The 24991-nt window shown below is 42.4% G+C and overlaps 1 protein-coding gene across 4 annotated transcripts in view; it reads right to left on the bottom strand.

The window, feature by feature from the left end:
- Positions 1-24991, bottom strand: part of MTHFD1L (methylenetetrahydrofolate dehydrogenase (NADP+ dependent) 1 like) — a 233309-nt gene that overhangs the window by 84827 nt on the left and 123491 nt on the right. For all 4 annotated transcript variants that reach the window (XM_023206150.1, XM_023206152.1, XM_023206153.1 and 1 more), the window contains exons 21-24: positions 5985-6124; positions 1925-1966; positions 769-869; positions 32-209 (exon numbers count right to left, since the gene is read on the bottom strand). In XM_023206150.1, coding sequence (XP_023061918.1) covers positions 32-209; positions 769-869; positions 1925-1966; positions 5985-6124 — 461 coding nt within the window. The remainder of the gene's footprint in view (positions 1-31; positions 210-768; positions 870-1924; positions 1967-5984; positions 6125-24991) is intronic.

Raw genomic sequence — 24991 nt, 5'->3', positions numbered from 1 at the left:
AATGTGAGCCATTGTTTTTACTAGATCTTACCTGAACATCATACAGGAACTGGAATCGGCTTCTTTTACTTGCAGCCTCTCTCACAGCCCGAGCCAAGTCCACTGACCCCTTTCCGCCAACCGACCAGTGATAGCAGGGGACTGCATCAAAGGCACCAGCCCGCTTTGCAAGCTCACACACCAAGTCAACCTCAGCGCGGGTGTCGGTCCTAGTGAAGAAAATGTTTGTGGTTTTGCATCTGTATCCATTTAGCGATGTTTTGAAAGAAAGACTAACCATTTATACAGAACTTCGCTCCCTAACACTGAATACATTTTAAACATCAAAAGTGGTCACATCGTGTTTAAATAAATCAGACTTAAAGAAAAGCATGGAAAAAAAAATCCTCTCCAAAGTGACTCAAATATTTCAAGTTGTTAAGGGCGTTATCAAGAAAATTCCATAACATATCCCTTTGATCACTCACAGTTTGTTTCAGACAAAAATGCTGGGTAGAATTACAAAAAAAAAAAAAAAAAAGCCAAGGAGATAGTAACTCACTATATATAAATTTCACTTCCTTAATAACATTGTGAGAACACATTTGCTAAAATGAAACCAAACCAAATAAACAAACAGAAAGAACTGGGTATTTCTGTATACTTTTAGATGAAGCAAATACTAAATTCTAAAAAATTTTAGAAAGACCAAATACCCCAAGACACAAATATCGTTCACAGGGTGGCCTAGTGATAATGCCCACATTTAAAGGAGGAGGCCGGACTTACTTGAAGACATTCAGAGCCACCACAACGGGAACCCCAAAGAGCTGAGCGATCTGAATTTGCTTTTGGAGGTTACAACAGCCATCTGCCACCAGCTGGATGTTCTGTAAAAAAGAAAAAAGCAAAACCCAGACCCCTGTGTATTGCCTCCCACCAAACCTGCCAAGCTAAACTGGCAGCACCTCTCTGGCAGGATTTGTGACATCTTTTTTCCTTTTTTCCTCCAAGAAAGATGGCTGCAAGAATAAGGAGGTTCGTCTGCAAAAAAATTTCTAAAATGATTCTGGGTCCAATGGCATATGTGTGGGTCTGAAGCCTGGCAGCTCATACTGCTGCGGACAGGCTGCAGGGTCTACGCAATGTGCCTATGCTCTGCAGGTTGGGGCCTGACAGGCACAAGGCCCCAGGTGGGTGAGGAGCTCTGTCCAGGTATTCCTGGCTCAGATCCCTGGCGCCACCTGTAGGAGCTCTGAGGTACTGCTGCCAGTAAATCAAAGTCTATTTACAGGAAAGCGTAAGCCACTCCTGTAAGTCATAAAGCCAATTGTATATAGACCTTCCATGACAAAAGAATACAGAAGTGTAAACTTCATATTTGTTTCTGACCTGGAGACCTTGAGTTCCTGCTCTGATGGCTGTCCTGGGGGTAGACAATAGTAGAAAAAGCCTATATCCATCTTTTCTTGATATTTAAGAGTTAATTGAATGAATTTTATCCTTTCACCCCACCCATTTCCTCTTGGATTCTTAGAACAGCACTTTTCTTTTATTTTTTTTGAGACAGAGTCTTGCTCTGTCGTCCAGGCTGGAGTACAGTGGTGCGATCGCAGCTCACTGCAACCTCCGCCTCCCAGGTTCAAGCAATTCTCATGCTGGGACTACAGGCGTGAGCTACCATGCCTGGCTAATTTTTGTATTTTTAGTAGAAATGAGGTTTTGCCATGTTGGCCACGGGTTTTGCCTGGCTGGTATTGAACTCCTGGCCTCATGTGATCCGGCTGCCTTGGCCTCCCCAAATGCTGAAATTACAGGTGTGAGTTGCTGCGCCAGCCAGAACAGCACTTTTCTAAGGGATCACTGAAGGATGGCTCATTCACTGAAAGCCGAGTCACCGGATTTGAGAGATTCTTCACATAAGTGTCTAAACATCTCCTCTTACCTCCTCTGTATATTCTTTCTTAAGAGGAACACCAGCGGTTACCTGAAATAAGGAGAGAAAACATGAAGAATAATCCTACAAAAATGCTTATACAACTGATCTGAAAGAAAGACCAACACAATCACATTCAGTTTTTAGAAAGGTACCCCTACATTTTGTGCTTTTAAAACAGTAGCTGGCAGCACTAGCTGAACCTAAACTCTTGTGGGAAGCTTTTCGAAAACACTGATCCCTGGGCTCCACCCAGACCAATGAAAGCAGAAGTTCTGGGAGGGAAAGCTGGCATCGGTAATGTTTAAAATCTCCCTGGATGATTCTAATTTGAGCCAATGGAACAGTATGAAACTTCTCAAACATTGGTTCAAATTAGAACATAAAACTAATGATATGTTTAATACCTGATTTATACAGAGTACATCACCATTTGAAATCATTTTACGGTAACTGCCACAAAGCTCTGTTGTCCAGGCTGGAGGGCAGTGCACGATCACAGCTCACTGCAGTCTCAAACTCCAGGGCTCAAGTGATCCTCCTGCCTCGGCCTCCCCAGTAGCTAGGAATATAGGTGTATACCACCACACCCAGATAATTTTTTATTATTTTGTAGAGACAAGGTCTCGCTATGTTCCCCAGGCTGGTCTCAAACTCTTGGGCTCAAACAGTCCTCCCGCCTCAGCCTCCCACAGTGCTGGCATTACAGGTGTGATCCACTGTGCCTGGCCTCGTGGTTAATCTTATGTGTCAACTTTGCTGGGCCAGAGGGTACCCATTATTTGTTCAAACATTATTTTGGGTGTTTCTGTGATGGTGTCTATGATGAAATTAACATGGAAATCAGCAGCCTTTGAGTAAGCAGGTTGCCCTATATAATGTGGCTTGGTCTCAGCTGATCAGTCAAAGGCCTTTTTGAGTATAACAAAAAGACCGGCCTCCCCTGAGTGTGGGAGAATTCTCCAGCAGACTGCTGCCTTCACACCGCACCAGCACCACTGGCTCTCCGGGGTCTTCAGCTTGCCAGCCCACAGTGCAGAGTTTGGACTTGCCAGCTTCTGTAATCATGTGACCCAATTCCTTAGAATAAATATCTTTCTCTCTATATACACACATCCTATTGATTCTATGTGTGAAGAACCCTGATTCATACAATGGTTAGTTTAAAGAACTAATTGTGAAAGAATCTGTGGATCCCAAAGCATAGCAGAATATTAGCTGTTGGATTGCACAGGGAATGGCCGAGCACTTTGGGGGACAGCATGTGAGTTTAAAATGACCGAGGCTAAAATGGGCAAATTCAAGGGCCATAAGGTTTTCCGCTGTACAAATTATGGAAAAAAACAAGCTGAATAAACATAAGAGGCAGCCATGGTTATTTGTGTAATGATCAAAAGGAAGTCGATCCCAGCACAGTATCTGTAGCAAAAAAGAAAAAGAAAAAAAGAAAACAGAAGTAGAAATGAATAATCATGGCTCAAAAATACAGAGCTATTCAATAAGAAGGAAAGACACCGAGACGAGCACTATGGAATAGAGGATTAAGAGGATGAAAGTTCATTTATCTTGCCATTATTGTAAACACTCCCTGCATACAAACTATGCCAGACACTTGGAACATACCAATTAATAAGACACAGTCCCTAAACTCAAGGAATTGAGAATTACACAGGGAGACACAGAGCAAGGCATTCATGAAACAATAACCAGAGCCCAGGAGAGGGATGCTTAGCTTCACCTGCCTTTTGTTTGTTTGTTGTTGTTGTTGTTGTTGAGACAGAGTTTCGTTCTTGTCACCCAGGCTGGAGTGCAATGGTGCGATCTGAGATCACTGCAGCCTCCACCTCCCGAGTTCAAGTGATTCTCTCGCCTCAGCCTCCCGAGTAGTGGGGATGATAGCCGCCCGCCACCACTGGTCTGGAACTCCTCAGGTGATCCACCTGCCTCAGCCTCCCAAAGTGCTGGGATTACAGGCGTGAGCCACCGCGTCCAGCTGGTTCCCGCCTTTTCTTATCCTCCAACCATAGCTGTGCCTACTAACCCTATTCCTTGTTATCACGATTCCTGGCTGAGAACCATGACATTAAGCAGGAGTGGAAGAGACACAAAGGATTAATGTGGCACAAAAGTGCAACCACTGAAAAACAGAGCATATATGTTAAGATGAATGAAATAGGATTGTAAAGCATGTAAAGAATTTTTACAGCACAGAGACCAGAGTCTGGAAAACTATGGGACTGGCGTCGGGAGACCCGGACTGTAGATCTGATCAGTCCCTGAAATAGATGTGAGATATCACACAAGCCACTGCGTCTCTCTGTGCCTCAGAGATTTTCTCTTTATAAAGACTGAATGAGATCAGACAACCTCTAAGCCCTTTCCATAATTTTCAGGGTGGCAGGGCAGGGAGGGAGAATTCCAAATGCATCCTACATGGGCATTTGTAGTTTTTGAAAACAGAGGTTGTTATGCAGACTCAATGTCTAAAATCCAGGAAGGACTGTAGCAACAAGGAGTGTTTTGAGTAAAGTCAGAATTCTTTATGATTTACTAGTTTTAATCTGTATTATATCATTCTTGCATTTGAAATGATGATGAGCCGGGCACAGTGGCTCACGCCTATAATCCCAGCACTTTGGGAGGCCAAGGCGGGCGGATCACGAGGTCAGGAGATCGAGACCATCCTGGCTAACACGGTGAAACCCTGTCTCTACTGAAAATACAAAACATTAGCCGGGCGTGGTGGCGCGCGTAAACCTGAGAGGCGGAGCTTGCAGTGAGCTGAGATCACGCCACTATACTCCAGCCTGGGCGACAGAGCGAGACTCTGTCTCAAAAAGAAAAAAAAAAAGAAATGATGATGAAGCTTTAGGCAAAAATGAAATGAAGTGCTTAAGTGTCGGGTACTAGGAGTGGATTTGGATTTAGAACATTTCTGCCCTTCATTAACATCCAGCTCTGCATGGTGGACATAGTAAATTTAGATCTGAAGTGCTCGGCACTCTGCTGGCCTGCCGACATTGTCCACATTCCCTAAGCCTATCAAACCTCAGCTTCCTTATCTGTAAAATGGTATAAAAATAATGTCCACTTCTCCCAGGACAAAGAATTGCTTTACAGCATTTCATGATGGCAAACCCGCTTCTTGTTTTTACTATGTAATAATCACTGAATATATGACTTTTGTCACATACACAGTACAATATGCCAATTAAGAAATCAGACTTGGCAGTTCATCTCATATGTGAATATTATAATGACAGAGAAATTTTATTTTATTTTATTTCAAAATGATTAATCAGTATAAAATGTCTTATTCTACACTTTGAAATTCCTAAAAATGAAACAAATGAACAACAAACAAACAAAAAAACAAACCCCCAAAATCTATGCACAGGTTTTCTGCAGAAAGGAAGATATTTCCTTTATAATGTCTGTAATTGCTATACATATTAGGATAGGTAAATATCAAAAGTCTTTAAAGAAGTTAAAATTGAATTTGTGTTTTCCAAGCAAAGCTCTCTTAGAAACAATCCTGTATTATAACAGAGTTGTGAGAAGAAATCATAATAAACAGAAAGAGAAGGAAAATAGTTTTAGATGAAATCTGATGAGTTGCAGCATCAGTGAACCGAAAAACTATCTGTACAAACAATGAAAAATCTCAGTCATCAAAGAACTCACTCTAATCCTCATGTTCTTCGTTCAGGGACAAGAGCCTCTAGCCTCCCATTACCATATGGTTATACAATCTTGGCCTGAGTATCAGATGTGAAGCTTAAGGTTAAAAAGTGGTTGCATTATGCTCCTTTCCAAAATGTTGTTTAGGAAAGAACTGTGGGTGTTACTGTTTACTTGAACTTACTAAACTCAAAGTGCCCTATGATGGCGTTGGAAAAAAAAAATGTTTTAGATGTCCACAAAGGAGGTCTACAGGAAAAAAAAAAGTTTTAGAAAAAATACTCTAGAAAACTATAGTCATTAAACAGGCAGGAATTTTTCAAATGCTCAATTCTGTTTTAACATAACGAAATTTCTTTGGTATTAGGAAGGCGATGTGGGCACTTACACTTGGCCCGCCTCCATGCATCTTCAGAGCTCGCACCGTTGCCACCAACACAACCACGTTGGGCACCAAGCCGGAAGCTCGGCACTTGATGTTGAAGAATTTCTCCATTCCGATGTCAGCACCAAAGCCAGCTTCGGTCACTGTGGAGAAGCAAGTGGAATACGTGCTATTATCTTCTAAAAACAAAAGTAGGTTTTGGCAAACACCACTATGATTCGAGCTCAAAGGATAGCTTACATTCCTTTTGTTTACCAACACAAAGGTGAACGGATTTCCCCACTGTCATAGAAAGGTTCTTCATTCTCTGCCCTAAAGAGACTGCACCCTTCTCTGCTTCACGCCACCAGGCCTGAGGGATTCCTTGTGATGACAAGGCCAAGACTTTTCTTCCAATATCAAAGCTCACAGCTAAGCTTTTTTTTTTTTGAGACGGAGTCTTGCCCTGTCGCCCATGCTGGAGTACAGTACAGTGGTGTGATCTCGGTTCACTGCAACCTCCGCCTCCTGGGTACAAGCGATTCTCCTGCCTCAGCCTCCTGAGTAGCTGGGACTACAGGTGTGTGCCACCACACCCGGCTAATTTTTTTCTTTTATTTTTAGTAGATATGGGGTTTCACCATGTTGGCCAGGCTGGTCTCAAACTCCTGACTCTTGTGATCCACCCGCCTCCCTCCCAAAGTGCTGGGATTACAGGCGTTGAGCCAAGGCGCCCGGCCAGTGAAGCTTTTCTTCATACAGATGGAGATTTTTAACTTTGTAATCAGGTTCCAAATTGTATCAAAGGGTAATGACAGTGTGATTACAATAGAAGATCCTTTCTTACTCTTTTATTTTATTTTATTTCTTTTGAGTTGCAGTTTCGCTCTTGTCCCCTAGGCTGGAGTGCAATGGCGCGATCTCGGCTCACTGCAACCTCCGCCTCCCGGGTTTAAGTGATTCTGCTTCAGCCTCCCAAGTAGCTGGGATTACAGGAGCCCACCACCATGCCCAGCTAATTTTTTTTTGTATTGTTAGTAGAGATGAGTTTTCACCATGTTGGCCAGGCTTGTCTCAAACTCCTGACCTCAGGTGATCCGCCCACCTTGGCCTCCCAAAGTGCTGGGACCGCGTCCAGTCCTTTCTTACTCTTTATATTAAGAATAATTTATTTTAGTGCCACCCAGCCATTTCTGTTAACTGACAATTTTCAAGTTAGTTGAAGAGCATAAGGATACTGATGATCAATCTGGATACGAGACAGCAGCTTTATTAGAGAAACACCAGAAACCACTCATTTCTAGTCTCCACCCCTCAGTTGCTAGAAAAGGTCACAGCTGCCTTTCGAGAAAGCGAGACACTGGGTCAGCAGCATCTTCTTCATACACAGAGAGCTCTAGGGCCTTGCTACTCAATGCGTGGTTCATGATCAACAGCATCAGCGGTTCCTGAGAGCCTCTAAGAAATGTGGGATGTTGGGCTCCGCATAAAGTTTACAGAGTCAGAATCACATTGTTACAAGATCCCCAGGGGAGATGAATGTCCATGAAAATCTGAGAAGCAAACCACTCTAGGAAGGGAATACTACTGATGTAAGAAAACGTAAATGTTTATGAACTACATACTTACACGCTCATAGTAGGACCAGTACACAGATAGGAATTGGTGGGAGAAAAATTGACTAAGATAGCAGAAACATTTAACATGATCAGTTTCCTTGCTGTGCTACAAACTTTCAAAATTTACAATTATAAGTGGCATCTTATAATTTTGTAAAGTTGCTGTAGCAAGATTTACAAAATTGTTCCCCCTGTTACGGAACATTTGGGTTGTTTCCAATATAAACAATGCTGTACTGAAAATATCTGTGCCTATGTGCTTTAATCTCTTTCAATTTATGTTCTTGGAATAAATTCCCAAGGGTAAAGTAATAGGGTCAGAGGATATAAAAATTTTTTATGACCATTGATATGCTTTCGACAAATTTAAAAAATTACATTGAAAATGTTCAATTTGGGTAAATATAGCTACAAGCCATTTATCCTTTATTATGTGTTACTTGAACAAACTATGCGGCAGAACAATTTCGAGAAATAAAAGACATTCCTTTTTATATAGTATTTGAGACAAATCTTGTGATTTTATTAGTAGTGGTCAAAATCAGAGAAAATCACTTACAGTAACAATCTTTACGCATTTGCTAACTTTAGCATGTTGGTGGCATCATGGACCCCAAAAGAGGGATAATCCAGGTGACTTTTGTCAGAGGTCATCACTGAGTGGGCTCCTGGAGGTGGAAGGCTGGACAATAAGGCACCAGTACTGGATTACGTGGGGCTGTCCTGCAGGTTAGAACATAGACAGGACCTTGGATCCCTCCCAGTTGTGCAACCTTGGCAAGTTCTTTGTTGGAAGGATTAAGTGAGATGGCACAGGTACATTACTGAGTCACTGGGGTTTTTCTTGGTGCATACTGAGAACTCACAAAAATAGTTCACATCATTGTAACCAAAAGGATAATTCTCCCACTTGCTAATAACCATATTGAATTCCTAAGCATTTGTGGGAATTCCTGTTACATCGAGGCATTTTTCTCACAGGTAGACGCTCACTCTTAGGGTCACTACCCTGAAGCCCTGCAGGGAAGTGGGAGAGAGAACATTTGTTATTCAGTTAGAGAGAGCTGGAGGACAGCACAGAGTTTTGCCTGGGAGGTTCGGAGAAACACGGTGATGGAGTCAGGCTCTGAGGATCAAGTAGGATTTTTCCAAGCAGAGAAATGTAGAGTTGGGTATGGCAGGCAGAGGGCAAGAGGAGGAAGGAGAGGGAGGAAAGAAGAGTCACAGGTAAAGGACAGAGCCAGGGAAGGAATGGTCAAGATGACGGGAAATTATCCGTCATGACTGTAGAAGTCATTATTTCACCAGCAAGACCGGTTCACTGGCCTGATCAGTACTGGGGAGTGGGACTGAAGTAACCCAAATGTTATGCATTTTTTTCAATGCCATAGTATTTTGAAAAACGGTTTAACGTCACCCTATAGTTGGAGGTAGATTGTTGCGTACATTTTACATAATGGGGGCTGATCAAGTGATCTCTAAGTTCTTTCCAACTGGATGCATACTTATGTGTTAATCTACCCTGTTAGACTGCAAGCTCCATGATGACACGGACCATGCGTTTGAGACATTAATATGGCAAGACACATAGAAGGCCCTGAAGGAAAGTCATCATCTATCTCCAAACCAAATAAAAAGAGAGTAGCAGAAAAGCACATCTAAAAACACTTGGACACAAATACATTAATGAAAAGTTTCATTTGTAACCATTGAATGCCCTTGAAAAATTGCAAGCTCAAATTCCCTTCAAAAACCTAGCTCCTCCCCACTTCAGTGCGCCTGTGTAGTCACCATGTTCTCCTGTCTTCACTGGTTCCTGCTTCCCTAAAGTGCCTTAATATGAAAGTCAAGGCCGCCCTCATGTAAAGTTCCTTCCTCTACCTTCACCTTCCTCCACACTCCCTGCCTCAGACTTCATGCCTCTGAAATATCAAGCTTCCAGCACAGCCCACAAATGCTGTTACTTGTCGTCACCTCCAGACCTCTTTTCCCATGTGGAACATTCTTCTCTCCCCTATCTGCCTCTTTAACCCGCTGTCCAAGACTCAGCTTGGATGTGCCATTTCCTGGAAGCTTGTCCTGATGCTTTCAGGCAAAGTTGACTACTCCTCCCGCCCGTCCCATCCTCCCGATCCTGTGGTGTGCTCCCTCGCAGGGCCCTCATCTATCACCACATGCAGCATCCTAAGTACATTGATGTGCTGTCTCCCACGTGGAGGGTGGGACCATGCCTTATTCATCTTGTAGCTCCACTTCCTTAACAGAGTACCTGGCACAAGCAAGTCAATGAAAAAACAGGATAGGACTTCGGAGCCAGTAATGATGTCAAGGCCACACTCCAATGGAAATAGACACATAAAATAGAATTACATAGAAGTACAAATATGTTCTTAGTCCTCCCTATACTTCCCTTTTTTTCTTACAATACTAAAATGGTTTCACTAAAAGGCACAAATGTCATATCCGGCAAAGATGTGACCATCTAAAACATCTACACAGGCTAGCTAAGCTTAATTTCATATTTTTATTTATTTATTCACTTATTTTTGAAACGGAGTTTCACTCTTGTCGCCCAGGCTGGAGTGCAACGGCACGATCACAGCTCACTGCAACCTCCGCCTCCTGGGTTCAAGTGATTCTCCCACCTCAGCCTCCCAAGTAGCTGGGATCACAGGCACCTGCCATCATGCCTGGCTAACTTTGTAGAGACGGGGTTTCACTATGTTTTATTTTTAAAAAGAGACAAATTGGAAACAAAAATGTAGTAATAAAGAGAACTCCAGCTAGGGGATGAAAACAACATGCAGAAGTAAAGGTTCGAGGACTCTGGCTTCCAAATGCAAAGGAAATAGACAAAGAATGGGAAGAAAATAGAAGAAAGTGCCAAATTCTTCCACTTTGAAAACTGTCCTGAAATGCTGCATGTAATCACTTTTATGTTGTTCGTATTCAAATATCAGGCTGCCAAGGAAACAGAACATGGATAAGGTATGCTGATGTGTAATCAGTAACTGTGAAAGTAAAAAGTACTTTCATAAGGTGCCACCAATCACTACGAACTTGGACATGGTGGAGTGCTGTGTTTCTGTGCCTTAGGGGGCCTTGACATGAAGACCCACCTTGTGAGAAGGGGACAAACCACTCTTGGTGGAAGGTTCCATTTCCTAGGTACTTCTTGGGAACTGCCAACATATATAACCTATAGGTTAAGTTTTCTTAGTGACTTGAAATAAACAATTTATTCCCTTATCATATTTGCAGTTCTTAACGAAGCTTAAAAGAGATACAGGCCAAATAATTATTTAATGTTAAATTCAATATAGACTTGCTCTTAAGTCATGAAGCAAGCCCACATAGTAGGATTTAGCTTTGCTGAAAGGCACATCATGTAGACTTCTGAAAGCTGCATATTTCATAAGGCTTGCAATAAAATATTTGTACAAGCCGTAAGAATTATTTGTCTTGGCAATCTCTTTCCCTTTTGTTACAGCTATTCAACTTACAATATGAATGAAAACAGGAAATGCTGACTAATACTCTTATTGTGCAAGCACAGGAGTTACTAGATAGTGATTCTATAGCATGGCTTGATTCAAACTTAAACCCATAATCAGCTGAGAAAGGAAGGGTCAGTGGGTATGAGTTGGGAAGGGACTGACAATTCGGATAAATACTGGAGCAACCTGCACAGGAAACAGAGCTCCGGGTTCAGATGGAGAGTCAAAACTAGTTCTGGAAAGCCAGGCAGCTGCCTTTCCGTGATCATCCAATGGTGCACCCAGAGTCGTATTGTAAGAACGAAGCAGAAACAATGACAATGGCAGAAACGAAAACACCAGAACAACAGAACATTCCTGGCAGGCAAATGTGGTATCCATGAAATTCTTCAGGGAGGGAGAGACGATTTCTACATCTTAAGTTATTCTGTATGTCCCCAGCTTACTGCACACATTAAAGAAAGCTGCAGCGATAATTAGGACTTGGATTTTTTTGTTCCTTTTTGAGATGGAGTCTCATTCTGTTGCCCAGGCTGGAGTGCAGTGGTGCGATCTTGGCTCACTGCAACCTCCGCCTCCCACGTTCAAGTGATTCTTCTGCCTCAGACTCCCAAGTAACTGGGATTACAGGAGCATGCCACCACGGCCCACTAATTTTTGTATTTTTAGTAGAGACAGGGTTTCACCATGTTGGCCAGGCTTGTCTTGAACTCCTGACCTCAAATGATCTGCCTGCCTCAGCCTCCCAAAGTGCTGGGATTACAGGCGTGAGTCCTGGCCAGGACTCAGATTTTAAAGTAATCGCTAATCTCTCTTTTTTTTTTTTTTTTTAAAAAAAGAGCATTAACATCCTCACTTCACTAGAAGGCCTTTTAAAATATGGGCTCATAAAACCCTACAGCTACGTGGGAACTGTATGGACAATGTACTCCAACTGTCTCCTGTGCACCAGGCCAGTTCCTTTCAGGACATAATGACACAAAGCCCAGTGTGGGGTCCCCGGTCCCTCTGATGCCCAGCCCAGAATTCTGTCTGCTACATATGGCATTCCGCTCAAAAACATGATTAAACACGCACATCACATAATTCAAGAACAAGCTTTCTTTCTTCTCATTCAATAATTACTGAACCCCTACGATTGTGCCTAGTGTTTACACACAATCATCTGTGTGCCAGTGTCTTAATTTAGTGGAGAAACAGCTGCAGGCTCATTTTTAACATGACAAAGATGGGAAAGATTAATTCATCACCCAACGAAGAAGAATGCCTTTCTGACCTTTCCCCTCCCTCTTTTTTTTTAATGATAGGGAGTTTCGTTCTTTTTGCCTAGGCTGGAGTGCAATGGTGCGATCCTGGCTCACTGCAACCTCTGCCCTCCAGGTTCAAGTGATTCTCTTGCCTCAGCTTCCCGAGTAGCTGGGACTACAGGCGCCCGCCACCATGTCCGGCTAATTTTTCTATTTTTAGTAGAGTCGGGTTTTCACTATGTTGGTCAGGCTAGTGTTGAACTTCTGACCTCAGGTGATTCGCCCGCCTTGGCCTCCCAAAATGTTAGGATTATAGGCATGAGCCACAGCGCCCAGCCGACTTTTTCGTTTCTAATTTTTTTTTTTAATTGTTTGGTACTTTCAAAATTGTGTTTATTTACCTGTATCCAGGTAAATTTGAATTCAGTTCTGTGCCACGTTGATTTTTGGATGTTCTCATGCTTTAGTGCATTCACAGAACCCATTTCTGCAGAATCACAAATCCTAAGTACAGTTCAGCCCTTCTCCACTGGAGGCGATTCTGCCTATTCCACTCCCCACCTGGACACTTAGCAAGGTCTGGAGGCATTTTTGATTGTTGTAAATGGCATCTAGGACAGCTGGGATCCCCCCCCCCCCACCCCCCCCCCCCCCCCCGGGCCCCCCCCCCCCCCCCCCCCCCCCAACAAGGAATAATCCACCCACAGTCTCTATAGCACTGAGGCGCAGACAGCTTGCTGTGGCTGACGCACGACAAAGGAGCTTGGCGCTTTCTAGATGTCTCCTCTGAGAATATTACAAATGCCACTACATGCTAGGCAGAAAGATTGTGCAAGATCATTATGCTAATCGTTGTAACCCTATGCACCATAAGATCCTGGAATATGAATTATCGCAGTAAAAATTCCATCCAGTGTGGTTGGGATATGCTGAATCAACAGTGTGGTCACTACAACCCAGCACTCTCTGGAGAAGAAAAACAGTGATGAGGTGACGGCTGAACTAGCTTCACAGGGAAGAAGGGAAGGCCAATAGAAATGCTCTCAACATGGGGCAGCACGGGTGACGGCAGCTGTCCGCCTTCCCACTCAGTGTGCACATGATGGGGAAACACTATTCTAAGAGACTGAGGCACAGGGAGAGGGCCTGAAGTTAACATTTGTGAAATGTTTTCTATGTAGCCAGGCAATGTACTAGGTGTCCTGTCTCATTTCACCTTCAACATCTGTGAGGTATCTTTCTCCTCCATTTGCAGTTTATGATACTAAGGACTGGAAAATTTTATAATTTTCCCCAAGGTCACACAGCTATTAAGCGATAGAGCTTGGACTAAAACCAAGGCCTGTCTGCTAGCAACCTCTGCCAAAATCCCTACTCCATACCCCTCATCAAACCATCAACTGATCACGTAGCATTTCCCTCGCTGAGCTGCTCGGTCAGTTTTGCTTTCAATGAAAATCTTGACACTTGGTACTTCAATAATACTGCAGCATTTAACAAGTAGCTCTAAATTATTTTCCTGAACTGAGAGGTATGTCCAGGCTTTTGTTCTAACTGCAATAAGGCCCTGCTGTGATTACCAAAGTATGCAATCTAGAATGTTCTTTATGATCCTCCTTCCTTTCCACTCACCCTCCCTTCCTTTACTTAAGACAGACAGCTTGTTGTCTGTTTTAGAGCAATTCATTTAGAGATTATAAATCACCTCCTCTGCTAGTTCTTGGTCCATGTGTCAACAGTGATGAGTTCTGGGGCAGCAGCAGGGAATATTTCTGGTTGACAAAGAAACACTTCAGAGAGAGGACGCTCCAGGGACCACTTCCACCTGGACTTGGTACCCAACCCCAGGCAGGAACAGGCCACACAGATAGAGAACACTGGCACTGCAATCCGGCCTCCTGAGGTCCAGCTATTTTACCCCCTCCCAGCAGAGTGATCAGACCCCCAGACTTGCCTTCCTAACGTCCTCCAGCCAGGCACCAGCTCTCCCTTCACTGGATGGGAAATGAGTGACTCCAATGCTCTAGCCTGGGTTTTCTTTCAAATAGTACTTTCTGATGTCAGCACATGTGCACAGAGGGAAAAGAAAAGGCAAGAACCACTTTAGATCTGAAATTCTCATTTCTGCTTTTACACTGGGGAAAACTCTCCTTGGACTTTGAAAAAGAATTAAACTGAAGTGCTGAGATAATTTTTCCTTCAAGTTTTCTTCATTTCTACTTGAAATACCTGGATGTTGCCACCACAATTGCAAATTAAACTTCTGCCTTGCTATGGCACTAAGGGGTCCTTTATTCCATGGGTACTCAGAAGATAAAGAAATTAGAACTCTCAGATTTCATAGCTACTGTACAATGGTAACAACTTTTCTCTCCATGTGTGCAACAAACATATATCAAATATACAACATATTGAGTTCACCATTACGTCTGGACTGCCAGAGGTCTCACAAAAGAACTAGTCCTTGCAACCAGCTCAGCTTAAAATAGGTTGAGATACGAAACATGAGCGCACGGGGCATATCTGGCTAACTTAATCATCAAAATAATTTCTTGTAACTAGAAAGAAAAATAAAACTGTAGCATTCATTCAAGTAAAGGCTATACTTTGCTTCCTCACAACAAATCAAAAACAAAAATAGAAGCTTTGTGGAGCTTCTACAAGCAAGGTGTAGGCTGGGCAATACCTCATTCTGAAGAGCTGTGGGTGTTAATTGCCAAACAGTGCTAAAAGAAATAGAAAGTAGAATCTTCAGGCTGCCCTTTTCTGCCCTATATAAACATGTGTATTCAACGGCAGGCTGTCTGCAGATCAACTCCAAAAAAGTCAAAGAAACACATGAATTCCGAACTTGAATTAAAGGGGAGACAGTGAGGACCGTAATGACTTTTTCAGCGAGTACCAGCAGACAACACCAGGATAAATCATTCAATTAACTATAAGAGAAGTTCGGCATTATTACTGCAGCTTCAAAATAGAACTTTGTTTAGAATATATTAATTTTGAGGATCCAACTCATCTGAAGTCTATAAAATTTCACTAAATGCTAAATCCTTTCTGCTCTTTAGGATTTGTCTATTTAACATATAACCCTGTTTAGTTTTATTAAATATCTTAGAGTCAAATTTACAGGAAGTATATAGAACTAACTAGACATGTATCAGGAGACCTAAAGGAAAAAGAAACCGGTACAAACTTCAATTTTTTTTTTTTTGAGACGGAGTCTCTCTGTTGCCAGGCTGGAGCGCAGTGGTACGATCTTGGCTCACTGCAACCTCCACCTCCCTAGTTCAAGCGATTCTACTGCCTCAGCCACCCGAATAGCTGGGACTAGAGGTGTGCACCACCACGCCCAGCTAATTTTTGTATTTTTAGTGGAGACGGGGTTTCATCATGTTGGCCAGGATGGTCTCAATCTCTTGACCTTGTGATCCACCTGCCTCGGCCTCCCAAAGTTCTGGGATTACCAGCATGAGCCACCACACCCAACCCAAACCTCAGTATTAATATTAGCACGTGCCCTTCTTCGTTTCCACCTCTTTGGTGATGGCCAAGTTCATACACATTAGGGGAAGATTGGAGGTGGTGCACAGAGCATGAGGAAGTTACTGAGATGTATTTGGGAAAAGCAACAGAGAAAGTAAGCAGTGTAAAGAGGAGACAGGTACACATGAACATATTTTTGGTTGCAGTAAAAACTTTGAAAGTACCAAAACCACTTCAATATGCTTTTGTGTCAGAACTCAGAATTTCCTTCCTCCAGAGTGCTAGTTACAGACACTGGTTTACATTATTTGGAACCATCACGAGTCACCATGTTTTGTAAGATGATTTTGACCAAAGTGAAATTTAATTTCCGAAAAGAAATGTTTCGATATTATAAATTATACACGTTTAAAATTATAATATATGATTATACATGTAATAAATGATATAGGGTTATTTTTAGGTCCTTTATAAAAATTCAACAGAATTAAATTCATAACTCCATTATCCAAATAGTTCCCATGTTCTTATAGGGAACAAGAACAGTTTGTACAGTGTCATGACCATGACCAGAACTTTAAGCCTTCTGCTCTTGGCCAACAGTGGTGTTCCCCAATCCTGGCTAGAGGCTGGGGATTTTGGATGATTGCATGGGGGAAGAGCTCTATTCTTGCAACTCCTGAGAACTGGACACCAGGAAGTTAACTAAAAACAAATGAATTCTGACAGGCTTGGCCACTAACATGATTTAGCCCAAAATAATGGAAAGATGACACAGAACACTTTTTACTGAGCAGTTATGAAAACAAACCCAAAAGGGAAAGAAGTACAGAATTATGCAAAATGGTTGCAAAATGCAAAATGGAAAACACAGTTATGCAAAATGGTTGGCACCAGACTGAAGTGATTTTTGGCTTTTAAATTTTTTCAGATTTTGTAATATTTGCATATACCTAATGAGACATCTTGGGTTGGGACCCCAGTCTAAACATGAAATTCATTTATATTTCATATACCCCTTATAGACATATAAGGGGTATATGAAATATAAAAATATACATATATATTTTTTAAGACAGGGTCTCCCTCTGTCTGCCCAGGCTGGAGTGAGTGGCGTGATCTTGGCTCACTGCAACCTCTGCCACCCAGTTCAAGTGATTCTCCCACCTCAGCCTCCCAAGTAGCTGGGACTACAGGTGTGTGCCACCATGCCCAGCTAATTTTGTTTTGCTTTTGATTTTTATTTTTTGTATTTTTAGAGGAGACAGGGTTTCACCATGTTGCCTAGGCTGGTCTTGAACTCCTGAGCTCAAGTGATCCACCTGCCCTGGCCTCCCAAAATGCTGGGATAACAGGTGTGAGCCACTGTGCCTGGCCCTGAACATTAGTTTTAGTAATTTTGTGCATATATGAAAGATTTAACCTCATGTTGACTGCAACCCATCACATGAGATCAGGTGTGGACTTTTCCACTTGTGGCATCATGCTGTCACTCAAAAAACTTTGGATTTTTGAGCACTTCTTTGGATTTTGGATTTTTGGATTAGGGATGCTTTTACCTGTGTAAACAATAAAAGGTAAAAACATTTTGCTTTAAAACTTCCTAGGAAAGAACAGTTTCAAAAACCATGCAGTAACTTTTTTTTTTGGTACCATTAGTGTAACTTGGCAAGAGAAACTATGATTACTGAATCCACAAACAAAGTAAATATGCCAGCATTCCTGGCAGGACAACTGAGATTACAGAATAAATTAAGACAGACAGAAGGAAAATATCTTAAACTTTACAATTACAAGATCATGCAATGTAGTAACTCAATACAAGCAGGCCGATCATGGACTTTTCAACCAAGATAGAGTCCTAGTAGTTGTCATTATGTAAATTTACAGTTTCAACCAACATTAAAAAAAGGAAATAAAATAGGATAGAAAATATTAGACTACATCATATATAGTAAATAGTATTGTTTCACAAGATTTTGATTCAGTTTTTGCACACACACGATGCCATATAAAATGCAATTGCTGCTCTGGATTTCAGTTAAACATTCAAGAGTCACAGGCACAGAGTCTACTTCTGGCGATTTCTTATTTAAGAAAGGAAGACACGGACCTGCCAGCTTTACGGTCATGCCTAGACCTACCAGTTTCTCACGAGCAGATCAATTTAATGATTACTCAGGCCTGGCCTGAAAAATCTGCTCAGTTTTGGTACAAACAGCAGAGACAGCTCCCATGAAACAATGTTGCTGGTGTTATTAGTCAATGTATGTATTTTGTTTGCTTTGTTTTGTTTTTTTGAGACAGGCTGGAGTACAGTGGTATAATCATAGCTCACTTCAGCCTTGATCTCCAGGGCTCAGGTGATCCTCCCACCCCAGCCTCCTGAGCAGCTGGGACCACAGGAGCACACCACCACACCCAGCGAATGTTTGTATTTTTTTGTAGACATGGGGTTTTGCCATGTTGCCCAGGCTGGTCTCCAACTCCTGGGCTCAAGGCACCTGCCTGCCTAGGCCTCCCAAAGTGCTGAGACTACAGGTGTGAGACACCGTGCCCAGCCTCAATGTATTTACATTTAGGATCACAAAGCATAATCATAGCCCAAAGATGAAGAAAAACATCTTTACTGTTACTCGTACTGATCCTGTGACCCATTGTCACGGACTTGGAGCTGGAGAGCAAAAACGTAGCATGAAAACAAACAAAGTAAAAAGAATCTTCAGTCAAGCTCTGTTCAATTTGAACGTTACTTTGTAGAATATTGGTAAGTAGTGTTTTAGAGAGACCTACACCCTTGTCCAGGGCACAGCACAGTACCAGCAGTGTACTCATCAGTTCAGGCACTCAGCCTGTGGCCCTCACTGCCCTAGAGGAAACACAGGTCTTGGTCCTCAGTATGGATAAAGGAAATGAGCCCTCGGGACTGCCCGGGACATAATGCTGAGAAGCTGGGACAGAGCCCAGGAGAACACGTCAGATAAGTGACAGCGGTAAGAGTCAGGTGATTAAGTGATCGGTTAAGGGCCCATTTGGACCCATCTCAGCCCCTGAGGTAGTGAGTCTCGGATTCGGTCATTGTTCTGCCCTCTCAGTGGCCCCTGGGAGCAGAGGTGGCTCTTTTCCCAGCTTTCTCCACTGCACCTAGAAAGCAGGCGAATTCAAGGCAGAGATCCGTTATCTCAGGATCTTCCAGAGATAAACGGAGGGCCTCTGTCATCACAGGAACCTGCTTCTGCACGCCTACTTTCAGGGGTCTGCAGGCAAACCTGTCTTGGAATGCGAGAGCCCAGTTCCCCAGCTTAGGTCTCCAACCCAGCCAGAGAAATGTTTTGCCTTGTGAGGAGGTCATCTTGAGGCTGAGGGTAACTTGGCCCAGCTGGCTGCTCAGGCCTGGGGCCGTAGGCTCAGCAGGAACCAGGACTGAACTGCAGAGTTTGAGAAGAATCCACAAATGTAACATATGGGGAGAACAAGGGAGTAGATTTGTGTAGAAGACATAGATCAAGGAGGAAATTAACACTGAAGGCTAAACGGGGGTTTTCTGCTGCTCCTGACGTTAAGAATGTTGACAAGCACCAGGCGTGATGGCTCACACCTGTAATACCAGCACTTTGGGAGGTCAAGGCGGCAAGATAACTTGAGCGCAGGAGACCAGCCTGAGCAAGATAGTGAGACCTCACCTCTGCAAAAAGAAAAGAAAAGAAAAGAAAAAAGAAAGATGACCTGGGTGAGCAGATAGTTGATCAAGTCAAGGTTTCCAAACTCAACCCATAACACCTGCTATTTCCTACCCCACTGGTGTAGTGGTCCATTTTGGGGCACGGAGACAAGAACAGTCCACACTATCTTCCTTTTCCTGGATCCTTCTGGTGTGCCCAAGAAGGCACCCTGCTGCCTGTTCAGTGGTACTGGATGGTAAAAGCATTAACAGAAGCAATGAGGACATCCTGAGGAGGCTGGCAGTTCATATTTACATTTGATAAAACCTCAAACTACAGATAATAGCCTTGAAAAGGAGGGATGAGTATTTTTTGTTTTGGCTTATTTCCAAAATAAATTCTGTTTATCAAATTAATATATTATTAGAAATATGTTGGCTGGGCACCGTGGCTCACGTCTGTAATCCCAGCACTTTGGGAGGCCAAGGCGGGTGAATCACAAGGTCAGGAGTTCAAGACCAGCCTGGCCAACACGGTGAAACCCTGTCTATTAAAAATACAAAAAATTAGCCTGACGTGGTGGCAGGTAATCCCGGCTACTCGGGAGGCTGAGGCAGGAGAATCAGTTGAACCCAGGAGGTGGAGGCTGCCGTGAGCTGAGATTACACCATTGCACTCTAGCCTGGGCAACAAGAGCAAAATTCCGTCTCAAAAAAAAGAAATATGTTATTAGTGATATGTTATTGGAAAATTTAATGTAAGGAAGAAAACAAAAAATCATAAATCATTTTCACTTTAATCTATGTCTCAGGTTATCTTCTTACTATTGACAGAGGAATAATGTCCTTGAGATGTCCCAGTAAGCATATTTTTTTTTCTATTTTGAGACAGAGTTTCGCTCTTTTTGCCCAGGCTGGAGTGCAATGGCGTGATCTCGGCTCACCACAACCTCTGCCTCCCAGGTTCAAGCGATTCTCCGGCCTCACCCTCCCTAGTAGCTGGGATTACAGGCATGTGCCACCACACTTGGCTAATTTTATATTTTTAGTAGAGACAGGGTTCCTCCACGTTGGTTAGGCTGGTCTCAAACTCCCGACCTCAGGAGATCCGTCTGCCTCGGCCTCCCAAAGTGCTGGGATTACAGGCGTGAGCCACCGCGCCCGGACCGGGCATATTTTACAGGACAAAAAGTAACAAAAATCAGGAATAATTCTCATGTCCCCATCTCCCCACCCCTCTCCCATCCCTAGGTCCAGAAGGACTTTGTTATAATTACCATCTTGTATAAAAGAACAGACCCTCAATTTGTCACCTTTCCCTCCTCTTGAGATGTCCTCAGCCTGACAAAAATATGATTAGTTGTATTATACAGGAAAATACTAAAGATATATAAACATTTAATTATTACGTTTATTATACTGGCAAAAGATGTGCATTAAAAACAAGGCTTCATTATGCCTAACTGGCTTGCAAATCTCGGAGAAAGGTTCCTGAAGAGCAGTTTGGGGCTCTCCCCAACAAAGATATCATTCTCTGCCTACATGCTTTATCTACAACGTAACGATGCCGTGCTCTAAAGATGGTTCTGTATCCCAATCGACTCAACTAATCTAACATGAAGCTTTTCTCCATGACACTAACTACCACATAATCTTCTACTGTTAGACTGAGTTCTGATTTATAAAACTACACTCTTACTATTGGATATGTCCTAAACTATTTTTCAAAAATGATCCATGATGCACAGAACAATGAAAGGGTGGGCTGGTCAGTTTGGTTGATTTAGAAGATAATCCTAATCATGTCTGTGTAGAGAAGTCATAGGTCTTCTTGCCTAAACTCTGGCTGACCACCTGGCAGATGCTGTCAAAACGGAGATGATGACACAGATGACTTGGGATTAACTCGACTCTGTGTCTAGGAAAACCTCTTGAACTGTGGTCACACTGACAGTGGATTGGCAACTCACCTTTCTATTTCAAGAAGAAGAGGTAGAATCTGAATGTCTTCGCTTATCTTGCAGCTAAGTATGGCTGTGTGACTAAGGTTACTGATGACATGTAACCAGGAGTGTTGTATGTGATTTCCAGGAAGCCTCTTGAAAAGGGGGTATGCCCTTCTTCCTTTTTCTTGCTGATTGGGATACAGATGCAATGGTTGGGGCTTGCACAACCATCCTGGACTACCAGGTAGCACAGAACCCAAGATGATCAAGGAGTTGCTAAATCAGCCCAGACTGGCTACCCTGAACTTTCTTGATGTGAGAGAGAAATAAACTTCTATTATAGTGTTGGGTCACTTTCTTTTTCTTTCTTTCTTTCTTCCTTTTTTTTTTTTTTTTTTTAACTGTTGTTGTTATTTGTGGGTAAAATTAATCCTAACTGACTCATTTGCAAATAGAGAGGCTACTTAGAAACATCATAGCATTTTTCATTTCTATCATTTCAGTTTGCAAACTGCTTCAACACTGGGCAGTGTTTTCTTTTTCTGCACAATGTTAACTCTGAGACTAAAGTCAAGGTTACAATTCTAATTTAGAAGAGGTGAGACTTACTTAAAGTTTTGCTGATGAATAAGCTAAACTTTCAGAGACTGAGATCTAGCAATAACTCTTTAATTGACACCCCCAAAATTACACCATGGAAGGAAACAGAGAGGAAGGATCATAAGCTCCAGACACTGAGTTAAATCAAGACAGCAGAAATCGGTACTTATGGCACTTTGGAGGGACACAAGATCTATGTGCAGGAATCTATGAGCTTTCCTGTTCAATTGTTCTTAAAAACTGCTTTTACACTAGGCCGGGTGTGGTGGCTCATGCCTGTAATCCCAGCCCTTAGGGAGGCCAAGGGAGGGGGATCACTTGAGGCCAGGAGTTCAAGACCAGCCTGGGCAACATGGCAAAAACTCGTCTCTAATATAAATATGAAAATTAGTCGGACGCGGTCGTGCGTGCATGTAGCTTGAAAGGTTGAGGCACAAGAATCACTTGAGCCTGGGAGGAGGAGGTTGTGGTGTGCTGAGATCGCGCCACTGTACTCCAGCCTAGACAACAGGTCAATACTGTCTCAAAAAAAAAAGCAAAAAGCAAAAAACAAAAAACAAAAAAAAACCCCACCACTTAAATTCTCTAAATTCTCTCACTAAATTACTCTAATTTCTGTCTCATTTGTTTGTGTATGTGTCAAACGAATAAATGGTTTTTTGGAAGAAAAAACTATTTTCATAGTTATTTAAAATATTTTTAGAAGTTATATCATGAAATAGTTGCTGTCCCTGAAAAGTAAAAACAATCTACTCTCAACCAAAACATCTATGCAATTTCATAAAACAAACAAAGAAAAAGGGACTAAACAATAGGGAGAGAGAAATCAAAAGAAGGTACTCAGATTGCTGGTGTTTACAATTCAGCAACTTTGTTTGCATAAACACTTGAACATAAGAAAAAATTTAAAACCTCATTAAAACCTAACCGAGCATCTCAGTGCTGAATCAGGAACATTGGGTGAGTGATGAAGGCCACGCTCGCTGCCCTTGGAAAGCAGCCTACATGGGAAACGACTGAGAAATCTCAGCACAGTTCACGTCTCTGAGTTTGGTTTGCAGAGAGTCTTAGCCCTGCTCAAGTCAGGTGATTCACCCAGTCACCTACTGCCCGCATCCCTACCGTTCATCCCAGGGGAAATGCAGGAATTTGTGCAGCCTCAAACAAAAGCCACCAGTGCTGCAAGAAAGTAATGTAAGGCCCCTGGCCCACTAACCATGGCTATTAACATCCAGATTTAGTTCTAAAAAAAGTGGAGATGTAACCACATACTCATCACAACTGCCAATCTTGGCTCTGGCCTCAACCTCTCCTAAATTATAGACCTAAATTTCCTTTCCCACCCCCGAAACTGACAAACATTAACATTTTACCATGATTGCTTAAGATCGTTCCTCTTTCAGAAGTAAAGCAACATAGCTGAGTTCAGTACCCCATGCGCCCATCCCGCCCCTCTACTTCTTCCCATGGTCATAACTCCTGTGAACTCAGAGCTTATGCAGATCAGGTTTTCAGACTTTTTCTACATAAGCACACATGCGTAAACAGAATATAGCATTGTGTTGTGTGTTTTTCAAAAATGTAACAGATTGTATATACACTTCCACAACCCGTTTTTTCATTCTGCATTTCTGAGCTCCAGCCGTGTGGATACACCCAGAAGTAGCATTGTTGGTTGTACCACGTGCACATCTCTTACTGCCGAAGGAGTCCTCTTCTGGGAGGCAGCCCCATTAGATAACAATTTGTCCACTCTTTCCCTTCACTTATTCGACTTCAGAAAAGTGGAATGACTTATCTGATGGGGGGTTGGAAAGAAACAGCATCTTAAAGTACAGTCCTGGCAAAATCATTCAGGAAGTCCTCATGGATTAGAAACTATACTAACTCTTCTCCATGACTTTTAAAGACGTTGAATGAGACTCCAGTCTATCTGCTTTACCCTGTATGTGAACTAGCAGAACTATTTTGATTCTTTGAACGCAGGCCAATCTTTCTCCCCTCTGGCCTTCTTCAAGGCTCGCCTCAGTGCCATCTTCTCAGGAGAGCCTTCCGAAACCACTATTTCAAAACTGTCAATTTCTCCTCACTGGTAATTGAAAGCATAATATATCAGATTAGCATTTATTCCCCCTCCAGAATATGACTTCATCTAATGATGAAACTCATCTCCCCCAGATGTCTTAGACTTTATGCTCACAATCTGCCGACACTTGTCAGCTACAGTCACATGCCTGTCGTTTGCTCTCTGCCTCGAATGTAATTCTCCCTGTGTCTACACGTCAAATTACTTGATTTTTCAAGTCATTTTTTCCTTTTATAAAAAAAAAAACTACAAAAGTAATACACACTAATTGTAAAAATTTCAGAATGCCAAAACACAAGGCGTGAAGTGAAAATCAAAATGATTCCATTACCTCCAGGCAAACAAAAATAATCATTTGATATACTTCTATATCTCTTCATTCCATATACAGATATAAATCTCATACAAATTAGAGATATATTATTTTACAACCTGACTTTTTTAACTTTATATTTTGTGAACGTTTTCCCATGTTCCATATATACATTTATCTATTCTTTTTACTAGTCTCGATAGGATATCAACAATAATTTTTTTTCTTTGCTTTTTTCCTGGAAGCTTTATGTTTAATTTGCACACTAAAAAGTAAAAAGTTACTCTAGCTTTATTTTGATTACATTGTGATACAAAACTCTATGGTTTATATTTTGGCCGGGCATGGCGGCTCATGCCTGTAATCCCAGTACTTTGGGAAGCCGAGGCAGGTGGATCACCTGAGGTCTGGAGTTTGAGACCAGCCTGGACAACATGGCGAAACTGTGTCTCTACTAAAAATACAAAAATTAGCCAGGCATGGTGGCATGTCCCTGTAATCCTAGCTACTCAGGGAGGCTGAGGCAGGAAAATCACTTGAACGTGGGAGGCGGAGGTTGCAGTGAGCCGAGATCGC

This window comes from Piliocolobus tephrosceles, chromosome 5 (genome assembly GCF_002776525.5).
Source record: "Piliocolobus tephrosceles isolate RC106 chromosome 5, ASM277652v3, whole genome shotgun sequence".
Lineage (NCBI taxonomy): Eukaryota > Metazoa > Chordata > Mammalia > Primates > Cercopithecidae > Piliocolobus > Piliocolobus tephrosceles.
Note: the sequence above shows the minus strand (reverse complement) of the source record. Positions and strands in the feature narration are given on the sequence as shown.